Raw genomic sequence first — 16535 nt, forward strand, 5'->3', positions numbered from 1 at the left:
TGACTTCATGTGAGCCATCGGCTCCGAATAGTTCGTTAATGACGCCCTGTGTATTTCATGTAAGTCTCGTATTTCTTGAGAGGTGCAGTAAACAGCCATGCGAAACAACCGCTGAAGATAGTATTGTGTGAACAGGCATCTACAACAGTCGCTGGAGTAAATTTCGGGGTAAGCATCTCTACCAGTATGTCGGCCGCCCGCCTTACGCTGACATTTCGATAACCTGAATTATATCTTTCTCTCATTTCAGGATTTCAACGGCCAAATGAACATTCGTCAAGAAGAAAATGCCCCTCCCAGGAAGACATATACACTCCAAAACGACGAATATAACTCAACATTTAATGACGACCATTTTGAGCCTTCTTCTCCAGTGCAGATGGATGGGTGCGCTCCGGCATCGCGTGCTCCTAGCCGCATGTTAGTCGTTTGCGTCGGTTAGGTTTTTTCAGCTGTCCGCTTGGACCGACGTAAGTTCTATGTGGCTAGTTAGCTGGGCATTGTGTACTCCCAGCTGCATGTTGGTCGTGTGCGTCGGTTAGGTTCGTTCGGCTGTCCGGTATGATCGACGTATGTTCCATGTTCCTAATCGATAAATCTCGAGGTCTTCCACAATTCGCAACCTCTAATAGAAAACTCTGCTCTTTACCACTCAACGTGTATGATGTTTAGCAAATAACTATCGTGCACTACGGAATTTTTACTGGCAACAAAGAGTCATCTACCAAAATTTGTTTGCATGAATGTACGTACGCGATTTTTGAATGTCAAAAGGCCAATTAGATACTAGAATGTTCAGAAATTTTTTTCCAGTGGAAAACTACCTGAAGGTTACTTTTATTGTAAGTGAGTCAACGCTTTCAACAATTAGCGGTTTTTTATCATCAGGCAACGTATTCACCGGCGGTGGTAAATGATTTTCAGTAATACAGGAGCATATAAATTATACATAGACATTCTACACTATGAAGTGGGAAGTCTGAAAATGCCGTAGATTTCAAGATGTCAATCCCATTTTGCGAATAGACTGCGGCCACGGGAGCATCGCCAGTGAAGCTCACTTCAATCGGACGCCCAGCTAGTCCGGCACTGGTGAACTGCCGGACTGCCTAATCGTTCATTGGCTCCAGGCAATGTTTCAGAAACTCCGAAAACTATTAGATTATGGACTGCAACTAAGGTGCACCACAGAGCCTCTTCCCTCAATGCGTCAGGGAAAATCAACTGCTCCTGCTGCTCTTCTTTCACCGACACTTGTCCATACTAACACATCAAAATGTGGAAGTTTTCTGAATATTTTCCCGAGTCTAGAAAAAAGGGCAACAAGAATCTCAAATCATGCTCAATATGGAACCTTTGAAGGCCTCAGTGACCACGACCACTTTTAATTTAGACAGCGGGCACTCTCTTGAAATCCCAACTGCTCTCTCTGTCAACGTATGCTCTGTCTCCAAAACACATATATAATAACCTCGTCAGCCCACCTTAAATCCCTTCAGCCTTTTCACTTTGCACTCTGCGAGCATATATATTTCCCTGTGCTATTTCTATAAGACTGAGTGGCGGAGAAGTTGTGCTCACTTCCAGAGAAAACACTTTGTAGGTCGAGATCCAACCAAACGGTTATCCCCGCACTATACAGTGTTCCAACTCAACAAATTCCAAAGCAGGTCCGTGAGGAAAATGTTTTTCAAGGGTTAGTATAAGCTTTGACAGACCGCAGTTCAGAAGCTGAGAAAAGTGGTCTTCATTGAGATTTGTCACGACTATTGTGGTCCCCATGGAGAACGGGTTTGCACGTGGTGGTGGACGAGGTGGACACCAAAGCTGGGCGCTTAAGAGCGAAAAAAGCATAGTTAAGTTGTAGAATTGGAATCAGTGCTCAGCATACGGACGATGGCGGAAGACATCTTAGCCCGTCTGTTCCTGGCTAGTGTGACCATTAGGCGCACAGCTGAGTAACCAGAAGGCCAACAACCTAGAGCGATTCGTGGACTCTTTTAGATCATGTAGCTGTCAATTACCAATAACGAGACTTAAGTAAAAATTACCAATCATTCTGAGGTGTGCAACTCGACTCCGATTATGCGTTGTGTGGGCTCGGTCAGCGCTTCCCAGTGCCCCGGCATTATAGTTGAGAGAGCGGGAGAGAAGTTATTAAAATACCGCGATTTTCATAATCGTATTAGTATCCAGCTGATGCAGCCTGAATGCCACTAACGATGGAAATGAGATGGAAGTGACGATAACTATAATGTCACAGCCGAATTCTCCTACAAAGCTAAAGTTTTCAGCGAAATAGCCGCCACGTTATCATTGCCAAGAATGTGATAAACGCCCAAAACCTGGTCACCGTGTAGTACTTTAGAAACATGCAACGAAAACATCCTGGAGATTCGGACACCTTCTGGTGCAGAGTTGTCAGCAGGCATTTAGTGGATAATAGCTTGATACTGGGTCCACATTGTCAACAGAACCGAGGTCACCATTAGGCTGGGCCGGCAAGCGGCTTCCTCTTTCGACCAATCATGCGCGAGTTGGTTCGTTGGCCGTCGCAGCGCGTTAGGTTGCCCACAAAGGAGACCAAATGGAACAAAGTGAAGGGAACCCAAACGCCACCTCAATTTGACGGTTTTAGGCCGGCCGAGTAAATACTATACCTCGAGTTAAGTAGGTCTTACTACTGCCAGAAAAGCAGAAACACAGCTCGAGAACCGAAGCTCAGTAAGCAAGTGTGTATATCACCAATGCTTGCATGTGAACCAACCAACATGGAAAGGAGTGTTTGCTACAATGCTACTATTTGTTTCATATGATATAGGATATGCGTTGCTTTTTGTGCTAACTCCTGAAGGAGAAATACGCCCAAGTTTTCATCTGCCTCTTTTGAACTCCCTCACACCCTACGTGTTCCTTTTCAGCCGAAATGCGGTCTAGAAACAGCTGTTCAGTTAATGACTTCAAAACATTTGAATGTAAGCATGACACTTATCGCTGACAGTTTGGTCCAGTTCGTATACCTACGCCGGCCTCTAACCCAGGACCGTTGGCTGAGAGAGCCATGTACGGCTTCGTCGTTTACATTGCTTCAATCGTGTTGTTTGGTGAGTTCTGTTTGATTCATACCACAATCAAATTCGGCTGCATGAGCAGTAGAGATGGTCCAACCATCATTCAGTGACGCTCGTGCATCAAAGCTGTCGCATTCAATACGTAACTACCTAATTCCCGAACAAACTGAACGTGCCATCGTCTCAAAGGCTTGGCTGCACGTCTTCCACTCCCCCAATTTCTGGTGATCTAGCCATTAGTAGCTGGAACCAATGTACTTATAGTTTATGGTTTCTAGATGATGAATAGATTCCTACTTTCGCTCTAGGTAGCACCTGGGTATGACTGCACTTTCTCGTTCGAGTGAGTCGTACCTAATGTACACATTTCCCTCCAATTTCATGCTGCCATTGTTGCGTTCTTTATCATTACCTCTGCAGGCCTACTTCAGGTTAGAATGAGCTTGTTTCCATTTTTACGACCTGAATTCGCTGAGATGCGGTAGCGTTCGAGAAAGGTTACTTGGCCATTAGAACGCTGCCCTCTATATTGTCACGACGCTAACATGAAGTGTCACGTAAGCTGTTTGGACTGTCATGGTTGCGCACATCATTGTGGGATAAGAATGTGCACCAGTTCCGCGCATTGTTATTCATCTTCTCGCCTCCATTCCGGCAAGGCTGTTGGGATCAGTGTATTGCTGTGCATTGAAAATATCCATAGAGTGTGCGTTTTATGATTTGGCTTTTCGGGATCTCTTCAACGTTCCTCTTCAGTGGAGAAAATGTCTTTTGTACTTACTGTTTAGATTGCTCTGAGAACCTGGCTGTAATATAGCAGTATATACAGAAGTGGATCACTGGGGCTAAATGGTTGTGGTTAGAGCACGAATGCACTGACCGGAAGGTTCGTGGTTTGGCCTCGACCTCTCTCTTTCTCTCAACTCCTGTTTAGGCATTATCCTAGCCCTCGTGCTTCCTTCGGGTGGCATAATAGCTACCTACGCCGGCCTCTAACCCAGGACCGTTGGCTGAGAGAGCCATGTACGGCTTCGTCGTTTACATTGCTTCAATCGTGTTGTTTGGTGAGTTCTGTTTGATTCATACCACAATCAAATTCGGCTGCATGAGCAGTAGAGATGGTCCAACCATCATTCAGTGACGCTCGTGCATCAAAGCTGTCGCATTCAATACGTAACTACCTAATTCCCGAACAAACTGAACGTGCCATCGTCTCAAAGGCTTGGCTGCACGTCTTCCACTCCCCCAATTTCTGGTGATCTAGCCATTAGTAGCTGGAACCAATGTACTTATAGTTTATGGTTTCTAGATGATGAATAGATTCCTACTTTCGCTCTAGGTAGCACCTGGGTATGACTGCACTTTCTCGTTCGAGTGAGTCGTACCTAATGTACACATTTCCCTCCAATTTCATGCTGCCATTGTTGCGTTCTTTATCATTACCTCTGCAGGCCTACTTCAGGTTAGAATGAGCTTGTTTCCATTTTTACGACCTGAATTCGCTGAGATGCGGTAGCGTTCGAGAAAGGTTACTTGGCCATTAGAACGCTGCCCTCTATATTGTCACGACGCTAACATGAAGTGTCACGTAAGCTGTTTGGACTGTCATGGTTGCGCACATCATTGTGGGATAAGAATGTGCACCAGTTCCGCGCATTGTTATTCATCTTCTCGCCTCCATTCCGGCAAGGCTGTTGGGATCAGTGTATTGCTGTGCATTGAAAATATCCATAGAGTGTGCGTTTTATGATTTGGCTTTTCGGGATCTCTTCAACGTTCCTCTTCAGTGGAGAAAATGTCTTTTGTACTTACTGTTTAGATTGCTCTGAGAACCTGGCTGTAATATAGCAGTATATACAGAAGTGGATCACTGGGGCTAAATGGTTGTGGTTAGAGCACGAATGCACTGACCGGAAGGTTCGTGGTTTGGCCTCGACCTCTCTCTTTCTCTCAACTCCTGTTTAGGCATTATCCTAGCCCTCGTGCTTCCTTCGGGTGGCATAATAGCTGTCAGGAAGGTCAGCTTCCTAAAAGCAACCACTGAGTGCCCGAAATCCACCGAGACTCAGCTCCTCGCCCCCGCAATATGCAGCACGTCGCAGCCTCGTACCAAAGCCAAACGTGTACGTCGGCGTGGGACCAAGTCCAGACAATGTCCCTCCAATAAATAGCTTGAGACCGTTGTACTTTTGCACCCACATGCACTCACGCTCTCACATTCGCTTGTTCGGAATATAGCAGTTATGTTCATTTCTGAGAGTATTTTTTCCGGTATTGGGCACTAGAGCGGGGCAGCAGCAGATACCACAGGTTAGCGAAACAGCAGGTATAACAGCAGCTAAACGCCCAAAGTGCGTTACAGCCGAATGATTATTATCCTCCTTAGTATATGCCGTAGAGAGGGCAACTTGCTATGGTTATGCACTCTCACTATTTCAGTTGCTCACTTGGGGAAAGTGCCATCGCATTTACGATGGGTTTACAGCGGCGGGCTGTTCCACTCACTCATCCGCTTCCTAATTTGACCATTACGTCGAACTCACTGATGGGCTGTATGTAGGATGTGCATTAGGACGAGATGGCTTAATTGGTTAGGTGGCGAATTTGCTGACCGGAAGGCGCGTGGTTCGACTCCGACCTCTGCCTCTGCCTTTCGCCCCCCCCCCTCCTGTGTAGGCTTGGGTAGTGTCCCAGCACTCGTGCTTCCTCCGGGCGTCAAGGCAGCTTAGCACCGGAAGGATGTTACAGCTGAGCGATATTTTAAATATATTTTTAAGGATGTGCCTTGGAACATGCGGCGTGAGTCGCGCCGCATGTGCAACCAGGTCCGAGGTTGTTCAAGATTGTTTCTGCCTGCATAAGCAAGATATTGATCACAGCGGTGTCGTCGATCCTGGGTATGTGCGGAGTATACTAAAGTAGAGTATACTAAAGTGACCACCTAAGAGTAACGTACTGCCTTGTGACGTTTATGTCTAGGACGCTCATGTTGACTTACTGTTATGCTTCAACGAAGAATGCTTCGAACTCAGATGCATGTGCTCGTTTGTGTGCACACTAAGGCACTCATCGGCTATTCACATTTGCACGGCATGGTTAGACCACTGTGACAGTAACTGTAACCCCCGAGTTCAACTGGGGATTTGTCCTACAATACAAGATCCGTCTTAATGACTTGCTTCAGCATCATCATCATTGACTGCAACACCAGGTAAGAACACTGGTGCTTCACTGCCGTGCGCCCCTGTCAATTTACTTCAATGAAGCATTTAAACCGAAAGAAGAGATAGTGAAGTGAAGTAAAGGGCTAATCTGCAACAACTACGGCTTAACAGCTACCTACTCCAACACTAAGTCAGACAATCTGGACAGAAACTGACGCTCTAAACACCACTGGCGCCGGTTCAGTGTCTCCGGCCAGGCACAGGGGCGGTCATGTAGACCCCATCTTGAAAGTCGAACTGCCCCAACAGCAACCAAATTTTTCGAGACATCTCTCGCTGTCTACTAACTTACCAAATGCTGTTCACATCTAGGTTTCCACCATTCCGAATTAGGCACAGAAACCAGCGGTTTTATTTTTCCCGTCAGGACTCCACGTTGCATCGTTTTGTTAACTAGGCGTCTGGTTAGCTATCTGTACCCTAATCACATGGCATTTTTGTCAAGCTTACCTAGCAAGCACACATCACTAGCCGATACCACCTACTTTATATTTCCTCGGATTGCACCTCCTTTCATCATACCATTTTATTTCTTTGAGCTTGAACACGGTTTGTCAGCTAGTTTATTCACCAAATCCTCTAATCTCTTCATTGGGGAATAATGCTGATTTTTGGACAATTCCTTATGCTTCTCACTCACATTAACTCCTCCGACGCAGCGTAGGTAATGTCACAAGCGCTTTCGTCTGGGAAGCCCACATGTCTTGAAAACGTGGGTTGCAGTTACGTTGAGAAAATAAATCCAAAGGTCATGTTTCTAGTTTCTGATTTAACTTGGCAATCCACTGGAATGGTGCTTAACTAAGCCATTTTCCCTCCATTTTAGCTACCTACCTTATCTGGGCTCTCGTTCCTCATGAATGGCTTGGCCTTATTGGCATCACCTACTTACCACACAGGTAATTCTCATTGTTCGTAATTCTAACGTTGTGTCTTCCTCGTCGACACATTTCGTTGTGTCTCGAATGTGTGGACGTACTGATGGGAACTTATACACCAACACAGCAGCCTTACAGTAGGACACCCCGCTCCGGAAAATTCCGTACTTTCACAAAATCACGAACTCGTGCTGATTAAGTCTATATTATCTCGTACCACCGCCCTATTCAAGGATGTCGCGAATCTCAAAAGACACCAGGCCACAAGGCAGGTACGTTGATTCTCACATACGAGACCCTGTGCTCAGGAAATTCGTCCCAAACCGTTTTGGTCGTACTGCAACCGGCGCTTTCTACTGAACACTGGGCCACGTGTTCTATGTATCACACTTATAATTGACGCTTACTGCAAGAAAATTGAGTGTTTTACAGTTTATGGTTTGTGGAGTTGTTCGTAACGTCGGTTTCACCATGTAGCACTATCCATTGCTCGCTGCAAGTGCGTGCTAGTACTAGGTGGTGGTCCACACCTCCTTGGTGTATGTCCTGTGTCCTATTGTTGTTCTCATGATGTCCATAGATGCTTTCAGGCTTCCAATTTGGTCGACCAAGCTAGCTTTTCGACGATAACGGCATTCTGCTGCACCATGAGGCATGCGGCCTCCTTGTTGACCCAGGGAGAACGTGAGCAAGCCAGATCTTGTGTGAACTTAGCGGAATTTTTGGAATAACGAGTTTTTTTCAGTAGAAAAGCTGTCAGCGAGCACGCGAACCCGTATTCTCGATGTTCCCTCACCAGATCCGGAAAACATTACGTTCTTTGCCATTGGTGACATCCAAGCGTGCCTTTCGATGACTGAAGTCCCTACATGGTGAACAGCCGTTTTCCGGCGTGGTAGGTGAGCTCAGGGTCCTCTCAGAAGCTGTCACCTCCAGCTCAAAACTGAAAACATACGGATAATTACGTCTTTGAAACTTGCCATTCATAGCTGAGTTTCTGCTATTTCTTGACAATCTCGAAATCTTTGTGGTTATCCCAAAAAATGCTGAAAACTGTCGGCCTCGGAGGCGGACGGGTTCCGTGCGAACACTAAGAATAGCCAGATAAACTGGACATCGAATTTTGAAGATTGATCTCCAGATGCTTTAGGTCGTCAGCATCGACGGACCCAGACCAGCACAAGACGAACTGGGTTGTCACTCTTGACGGTTGTGTCTACAAGAAGAGTTATTAATGGGATAGAGAAAAAATACGTGGGAAATGAAAAGAGAAGTCGCCTGCCCGCCATGATGTATATAGTATGGGAGGCGACGCGGCTGATGTCACTACGCGAATACCGGTATGACACTGCTGTTAGTCGTAGGAACTATGCTTATATGCAGGCTACACTTCGCCCGAACTCAGGTGGCGACGAGCAGGGTCCGGATAAAAATTATGGAGCAAAATAGGTGTGGTTTTGGACGCAAACCCGATAGACTGCCGACTGCGGTCGTTCGTCTGAAGGCGACCCCGTTTTTCTATTACCGGCTAGGCCTGGACATATGGGGTGAATTTCGCTCCCCCCGTGATGCTTTCGAATTGCGCAGGTGTCACAAATGAACCACGCCACACGGGGCGAGAACGCACAGTGGTCGGAACGCGAAGTTACTAACCGGAGTATCCATTATCCCAACCCACTTCTGTCTGGCAACCTGCAGTATCCCATTCCTCGTGCTTACTTCGGGTGGCATTGTAGCTAGGCACTGAGAGGGTGTTACAACTTAAAGACTTTATTTTTCTGTGGTGCCGGAACTCGGTTACCAAACGCACCCGTTTTATCGCACAATATGGCTCGGTCACATTGCATGTTTGTAGTTATTTCGGTCGTTTGTGCTAATCACTTTCGTTTAATTAATTTGATAGCCAAAATCTGTGACCGTCACGCCGCTCGCGGCGCTTCCTGAATTCACATATTCACGTTTCATCTTAACTTTATAGGCACTGGGCAATCACTGGGCCATTTTTGTTGGTATCTTTCACACTCTTATGTTTCCTTGGCTACATCCTCCATCACTGGTCAGTTCTACTTCCCCTGACGTCGATTTACCTAATCAGAGGTGGGTCAAGTTAAGACTATTTTTCAGTATCTATGATACTGTGACGCTATGGTCTGATTCACTGTTTTTGTACTATGCAGGTGGAAAACAGCATTGTAAGTGCTGGTCCGCCTGAAGGCTGGTGACCTACTGTTCATAAAATGCCTTGTTAGGTATCGGATAATTACGTTATAGCTGATATTTTCGAAATGGGTCACATCTACCATGTGGTACAGCAGGTGGAGGTGGGTAGAACTGATTGGGTGGCTACCAGCCAGACCAACTCACTGAAGAACTGATATGTAGCTTTTAGGTATAGTCAAACTACACTGAATAATTCAGAATCACCGTACAACTGTATCGCTCTCATGACGGCTCACATCCCTAGTGAGCCATGAACCCAAAACCGCCTGGTTAGACTTCATCAGTGTTTGCCTTGCACCTGGACAGAATCGTGTAGTCGATCACGTGAGCTGCTGTGGTCTAGTTCCTCAAGTGAAGATTTCATCGGGAAGCGTCCGTATGATCTGATTATACGTGTTCGTTCCTTGGCATTCCAATTGCACTTCTTTCGGAACGACTCTTTCAACTCTTGGTCAATGATTTCAGGTGCCAAGGTATCCCGATTCTCAGCAGCAATTTACGAGTTACCAATCAGAGTAGGCTTAGTATTTTACTTGGAAGGACCGTGTTATTCGGATAAGAAGCATACCGCAAAAACCGGAAATTTACCGGTATTCCGGCTCGCTTGGGATCTTGAATGACTGCTGTGGGAAAGACAATGCCGCTCTCCTTAATATAAAACGCCCGGCTTTTCAGTCTGTAGATTCTTCTAGCTGTACAATTTCTGTACTATTACATCGCCACTTCAGACAGGTCTCTTCGGTAAACATTTCACGCGTTTCGTGAGTTTGTTATACAGTTACTTCGGTAACATATCACCTTGATAGACTCCATACTGCGCGTTAGCTGTTCATCCACGATGTTAGCTGTCTAGCTGTACAATTTCTGTACTATTACATCGCCACTTCAGACAGGTCTCTTCGGTAAACATTTCACGCGTTTCGTGAGTTTGTTATACAGTTCCTTCGGTAACATATCACCTTGATAGACTCCATACTGCGCGTTAGCTGTTCATCCACGAATGTTAGCTGTCAACAAGACAATAGCGCAGTCAACCCAACGGATTGCACTTTTGATCCATTCGGCGTCGTGACTGATAGTTTACTAGTGCTGTACTTTTTCCCCTTTTACTTCAGATGACTGTGTCGGATGCCAAGATGAGTTGCCTCCTGTCTCAGAAAACCGTCAACCGATACATTTCGAGTCAGTTACCCCTCCCGCCCAAGTTATACCGCCAATTTTTGACCTGGACCCTGTCCGTGTTACAGAACGTCTATACCTTCGACCAAGATGACTGTGATCTTGCATTCCTATTGTCTGATTTTTCTTACTCGCAACCTGTTTTGGAACTTATCGTGACGTGCAAAGAGTGTGTGCTCGGTCTCAGATGAAGCCCCTTCTACTTTCGTGTGCCTTGGATGATAGTACGTCCTGCAGCGACTTAGGAACTGTACCAGGCTACCAAATGCCCCATGCCTAGCGAATATGATCACAAACTCGTCATAGACGACGACATCACTACCTACCAGGATCAAAGTTACATGGATTATTTTGACATATGGGTGATTTGGAGGATCATACACAGTGCAATTCAGTCGTTCAGCTGTGACACTTCCAGTACCTGGCTACCACGTTGCCCAAAGGAAGCACGAGGGTTGGGACACTGCCAGGTTACTTGGTTCTAGACAGAAGTCTAGGTGCAGAGATCGGGTTCGAACCGGACCTTCCGGCCAGTAAGTTCGCCCTCTAACCACTTGAGCTATCTCATCCCAGTGGAATTCAGATACATGCTCGTCAGTATTGGTGGTCCGATTTTCCATTTGGCGCTTCTTACGACCATACACTTGCTGATGCCACTATTTGCTGATGGTGTGTACACCTATTCACAATTCGGGTACATCTCGACCGAGCTCGAGATAGCTCAGTGGTTAAAGCGCCTCAATATATCGACTGCATCTGCCTAGGCTCGGGCAACCTAGCAGTATCCCAGCCCTTGTGCCTCCTTCCGTTGGTATGGAAGCTAGGCGCCGAGAGGTTGCTACAGGTGGACGATTTTTTCTCATACATATCCCAACTGTATGCTTATTGAGCTACATGTCCTCCGACAGAACCGCAACCACTTATGAGAAGTCAGCTGATCAGTTCACCCAATCCGAACAGCGCAATGCAGATGGTTTATGGCAGGTGCAATCACTTCGTATTGGACACTTACAGGATATTCAAAATGGAATATAGCAGCAAGCTATTAAATCAAACAATGTATCCAAACTGAAAGCACGAAAGAGTGGAATCGTAAGATGTCCGTGCACCTGTGTCTACATTCCTGCGGCCCCCTCCATACAACCTGCGCGAGTGAACTGGCTTTTAGCGACCCTCTGTCCAGCAAACCCTGTACTCCTGTCCAAACACGGTGACACCTATTGATGCACTAGTAATCTAAGGAATTCGGATGCCACCCAAGTAGCTGCTGAGTTTGGAAGAAATACTGTGAACCTTTCTGCCAAGGGTGGATAACCAAAATATTTCCGTGTGGCTTCTAAGGAGTGTTATGGATGTGCGTCCAAATGCAGTGATTTTTTTCATCCTAAATCAGCGGCTCGGTATGCAATACACTCTTGGGTTTGGTCGTTGTTTTTTCCACTGAGCTTGCAATTGGGTTGCAGTAGTTTCATCATCAATCGAAGTGAAATCATCAGTGCGTTACTGGGGAGTGTAGTGAAGTTGGTAGAGAAGTGTTTGCTTCCTTCGAGAGAGAACGGGGAAACTATTCCACTAAGCCCACATGGGCTACAAAGATCGGCACCTTTAATTTTAATCATTGAGGGTTGTGGAATTCACATCGTTCTCGCTTAAAAACACCAAGAGCGAACTCTGGGTGCTATTGCAGTTTAGTTTAGCTGCCGCCAGTTCGGTGACGACCGGGCAAAGTTTTCGTCACCAACTCTCCCAAACTGAAGTAAAAAATATGAAGTAGTCGATCGTCGAGGAAGTTTATGGAAGAGAATTCGATAATAATTTACACTTTACAGCGGAAAGGTTGCAGGGCAATGCTGAACACGATCAGATTATTCCAGCACCATTCCAATATGCAGACCCAATGCTACTCTCCGTCCTCGAACCAAGTACTCCTCCAGCGACACAGCTCTGTACTGGCCGCACATACGACAGTCGCATTCGTCCGAAGGCCAAGACAACCGAAGCATTTGCCCGATCGAACAGCTCCGTGGCAAGTACACCAATATCCGATGGCAAATGTGAGAGGCTGACCTGAGGGCAGGGAGCAGTAACGGTATATCCTCCAGGTTTTTTGTTGGCTCCACTGCGTCTCCAGACGACTGGAACCAGTGCCGACGCTTTCGCTTGTTCCAACTGCTGGAACCCGGAGGGAGAACAACGCCGGAGTAACCAGGTCCACCCCAAGGTGGAGATAAGAAGATAACGTCGACAACTGTTGGTGAGAAGCCTTGAGGTTGTGCGACTCGGACCACATCCAATGCTGCCTCAGGAAAACAGTCCTCGTTCGATGCGGATCCTGCTGCTGAAGGTTGTGCAGAGCTGGATGGGTCAGATACTGGGACGTTTGAGGAACGCAACGAACCAATGATCGATACCGCATCCCCACAGACAGGTAGGATGTTGTGGGATACACCGTAAACTTGTGCATTGTGCTCCAGAAGCAGTAAACGAGTGTAGTTATTATCGATCGCAACCACTGTAAAGTATGAAGAAGCCAGATTAAGGACAATGAGTCCCAACAGGTTCAGTTAGCGGATACATGAAAGTGTAGTCGACATTCCAACAAAATGTCAAATATGGACGTTGATTCCCATGAGTACCCGCATTCCTAAAAAGGACAAACTAATCGACATATTAGAACGATGTACATATCAACGCAAACGAGAATGTGGTAGGTCACTTGAGTAAAGTACTGACAGGCGGAAGAGGTAAGGGGTGTCATATGAACTACAATCAACTCAATCCGAGTTGTTCGGTGAAAATATCGAGTCAAATTCGTAAAACGCAAGACCTTGGATTAGTTGGTTCGTTTGTATAGTTTTCAAAGTGGTCGAAGGACGCGGATAACAAACAAGTAGGGTAGCTTATTTGACGGGTTCACTTTATGAATGGCTGTAAACGCTTTGGCAGAATGAAGGTGTTGCCAGGTGTGTTCTGTGTGCACCAAACTACTCGCAGTCCCTAGTTCATCCGTCACTGGTCAGAAAGATGTGTACCTAGACAATCCCATCGTCCTGTCCGTTTGAATAGTGCCCCGCCCCCACGGGGGCAATGAGATGAGATTGGTCTTCTGGCTGTCATCATCGCAACTAGTATAGGTGATCTGTGGTGGGGGCTACATAGGGAATGCGCCTGAAAGCCATCGTTTTTCTGTCCGAACAATCTGTTGGGTGTCTCCTTGAATTCGTAGCAATCCGATGGTTGACGATCCGTCAGGATAATGATTGGTTCGCAGGATACTGAGAACTGATAAATAAGGCTCTACGGATATGTGTGCCGCTCGACGTAACAGCAGCTTGCAGAGTTTCGCTCTAGTCTAAAAGCAATAAAACCAGACAAGTCCGTCCACTGACCAGTGCAGATGAGCATCACGTGGTGTGAGCTGTTATTGAGGGATGGTGGCTATTATCTAAGATACAAGCTGACGACATTGATTAACTACCTGCGGCTGAATATCATAGTGCACATTTACGACGAAGAAGGCCGCATTGTCAGAACGTCTCAGCTATTCGTGATAAACGCACCAGGGGAAAATAGTTCCACAGTGTTCCTCGACTGTTAAAAGTCACTTGTGGCGTGAACTCCAGGCATCAGCAACTCGTCAGGTACGAATTTAATCCATGAATGCAAGTTTTACCTGTTTCTCCACCCTATAGGTGAAAGATCTGGCCCGTCTGATCAAAGAAGAGCGTTCGTCATACCTAACATAATGTTTCCGATTTCTACGCGTAACGAATATTTTCGGATTTCGAGCCTAAATGCCGATGCTGTGGCAACATGACCGGATCACCCCGAATGTAAACTACATATTGTAGAGATAGTCGCTGAAGCTCGGTTACTGGAATGGCTAAATGGATATTGTCTGTACTGGACGAGGGGAACCCAGGGCCAGATTACCACAAACAAACGAGGTACCCACACCTCCAACAATCACGTAGACAGTCTGGATAAACAATGATAGCTTAAGTGCAACTGACATCGATTAGTCGCCATATCTGTCAGTGTCTTTAATCAATCTCGCCCCATCTTGGAAAGCCAACAGTACTTAAACCTTTCGTAGAATCCTCCATTCCATTCTAGCACGTCTAATATTGTCTACCTGTCAAAATTCTGGCCCAAATATTCGGTGAGCAAAGTTCCTTGTTCAATATTCGTTATCAGTGTCTCAAGATTACCAAAGGGGATAAGTGAGGATTTCATCACATATGCCGGTGTGGTCAACAGAGAATGCGAGCGCTTTCAGCTCAGCTCCATGACCGAGGATCAATTCAAGTGTCTCATCTTTGTGGCTGGTCTTCAATCACCGCACGATGCAGATACTCAAACCTGGCTACTGAATCGAATTGAACAGGATCCAGGGTTGACGCTTCAGAAACTGACCACCGAGTGCCAGTATCTTATCAATCTCAAGGCCGATGCTGCAAAGATTGGACATTCCAAATTCTCTCAGCCGGATATGGTATGCAAAGTAACTTCCAAAAGGAAGCCAAATTCTAAACGAACTCCAAGAAAACCGCCCACACACTGTTGGTTTTGTGAAGAATGGCACTATTCACGCCACTGTCCCTACCGGAACCACAGGTGCAGTAAGTGCAGTCGAAAGGGTCACAAAGAAAAAAATGCTGCAGAGACAACTTCAGGAGCTCGCGCAAACACCGACCCGACAAAAGGACGCAGGCAGAGGCTATGACCGCCACATTCAGGATGAAATCACCTGGTCGACGTAAATTTGTCACATTATGTATCAATGGCACACCAGTTACTCTCCAACTGGATACAGGTTCTGACCTCACTCTGATTTCAAAACGAACCTGGAACGTAATTGGAAGGCCACCAGTGGAACCCACAAAGTGCACCGTTCGTAATGCACATGGTGGAAGCCTCAAACTGACCGGGAAGCTGAACTGTTCCGTAATGTTCAAGGGGGTTCAAATCAATCGTACTTGCTACCTCACGAACTACACAGGCCTTGATCTCTTGGGCCTGGATTGGATTAATGAGCTTCAACTGGTGGATGAACCCCTCATTGCCGTTTGTGACGAAACAACCGCAAATGGCTCCAATACGTTCGCGAGAACATCACGTTCTGACGATTTGGTGGTCGCCACAGTTACAGCCAAACCGGAGACCAGATGGAGCATACGCGGCACAGCGACTATTCAGCTTCTGGCGTCCGGCAGCGGTAGCCCTCTCATCTCAGTCCAATTTGGTGAACCCTGCCAGCAGCCCGCAACTTGCGGTCTGAACCCTTCAGTTTACACTCGCAGGTTCAGGCGGCTCGTTCTACTGCTATCCGGAAAGTCAAGGAAGGGGAGCCGACAGGACGAACGCCACAACAGTCACACAGAGACCAGCCCCTGATTCAAATATTTGGGGAATGCTCTCCAAGGTGGACGCAGGGTCGATTATGCCACATACGGGGCACACGTAAGATCATCAGCACAGCCGCGTCAAGTGAACCAACTTCAGGCAACAGACTGCGGTTCGGTGAGGGGACCACGTCGCATGGGAAACCGGACAGCCGTGACGTACCTCCTAAGTGGAGGGTACCGGCTCCCAGATTAGCCTGCTGCCAGCCCCAGGGACGGACCGACATGCGACAGAACCATCATCATCATCATCATCATTGTCAGCTGTAATAACCGCGTACTCGTCATACAGTGGTTGCAGCTGCCGCAGTTTCATTCACCGATGATTTGGGGGAGGGGGTAGGTAGCTGCGCATTGCACGCGCGAGCTGGTAATTTGGTGCATAAATCCAGCACTGTCAGTGGGTTGTCAAGCGGGGGGTTGGAAAAGGAGCTATGCATTGAAGGCAATAGCTTGGATGCACGAGCGCCGATGAGGGCGCGACTGGGCCATGTCTGACAATGTCTCCAGCCATTGGTGTGGCCCGTCTCGGGGTCCCCATCCAGGAAGACGGCAGTG

General features: G+C 46.9%; 4 protein-coding genes across 4 annotated transcripts in view; 1 reads left to right on the forward strand and 3 right to left on the reverse strand.

Annotated features, from left to right (window-relative positions):
• T265_06104 (hypothetical protein) overlaps window positions 1-6677 on the reverse strand; it is a gene marked incomplete at both ends in the record, with an annotated part of 58528 nt that extends 51851 nt beyond the window's left edge. Inside the window, one exon of the mRNA XM_009171290.1 lies at window positions 6584-6677. Coding sequence (XP_009169554.1) covers window positions 6584-6677 — 94 coding nt within the window. The remainder of the gene's footprint in view (window positions 1-6583) is intronic.
• T265_06103 (hypothetical protein) lies at window positions 2922-11256 on the forward strand (the record flags this gene model as incomplete). The annotated part of the gene is made up of 5 exons (XM_009171289.1): window positions 2922-2975; window positions 3002-3104; window positions 7122-7194; window positions 9152-9270; window positions 10509-11256. 5 exons carry the CDS (start codon window positions 2955-2957, stop codon window positions 10664-10666), a joined length of 474 nt encoding a protein of 157 aa, XP_009169553.1.
• A 1181-nt stretch (window positions 11257-12437) lies between these two features.
• T265_06105 (hypothetical protein) lies at window positions 12438-14316 on the reverse strand (the record flags this gene model as incomplete). Its single annotated transcript, XM_009171291.1, has 2 exons — window positions 12438-13084; window positions 14310-14316. The coding sequence occupies 2 exons, from the start codon at window positions 14314-14316 to the stop codon at window positions 12438-12440; spliced, it is 654 nt and encodes a 217-aa protein (XP_009169555.1).
• A 1945-nt stretch (window positions 14317-16261) lies between these two features.
• The window catches only part of T265_06106 (hypothetical protein), a gene marked incomplete at both ends in the record, with an annotated part of 14049 nt that continues 13775 nt past the window's right edge, over window positions 16262-16535 (reverse strand). Inside the window, one exon of the mRNA XM_009171292.1 lies at window positions 16262-16460. Coding sequence (XP_009169556.1) covers window positions 16262-16460 — 199 coding nt within the window. The remainder of the gene's footprint in view (window positions 16461-16535) is intronic.

This window comes from Opisthorchis viverrini (genome assembly GCF_000715545.1).
Source record: "Opisthorchis viverrini unplaced genomic scaffold opera_v5_120, whole genome shotgun sequence".
NCBI classification, from domain to species: Eukaryota; Metazoa; Platyhelminthes; class Trematoda; order Opisthorchiida; family Opisthorchiidae; genus Opisthorchis; species Opisthorchis viverrini.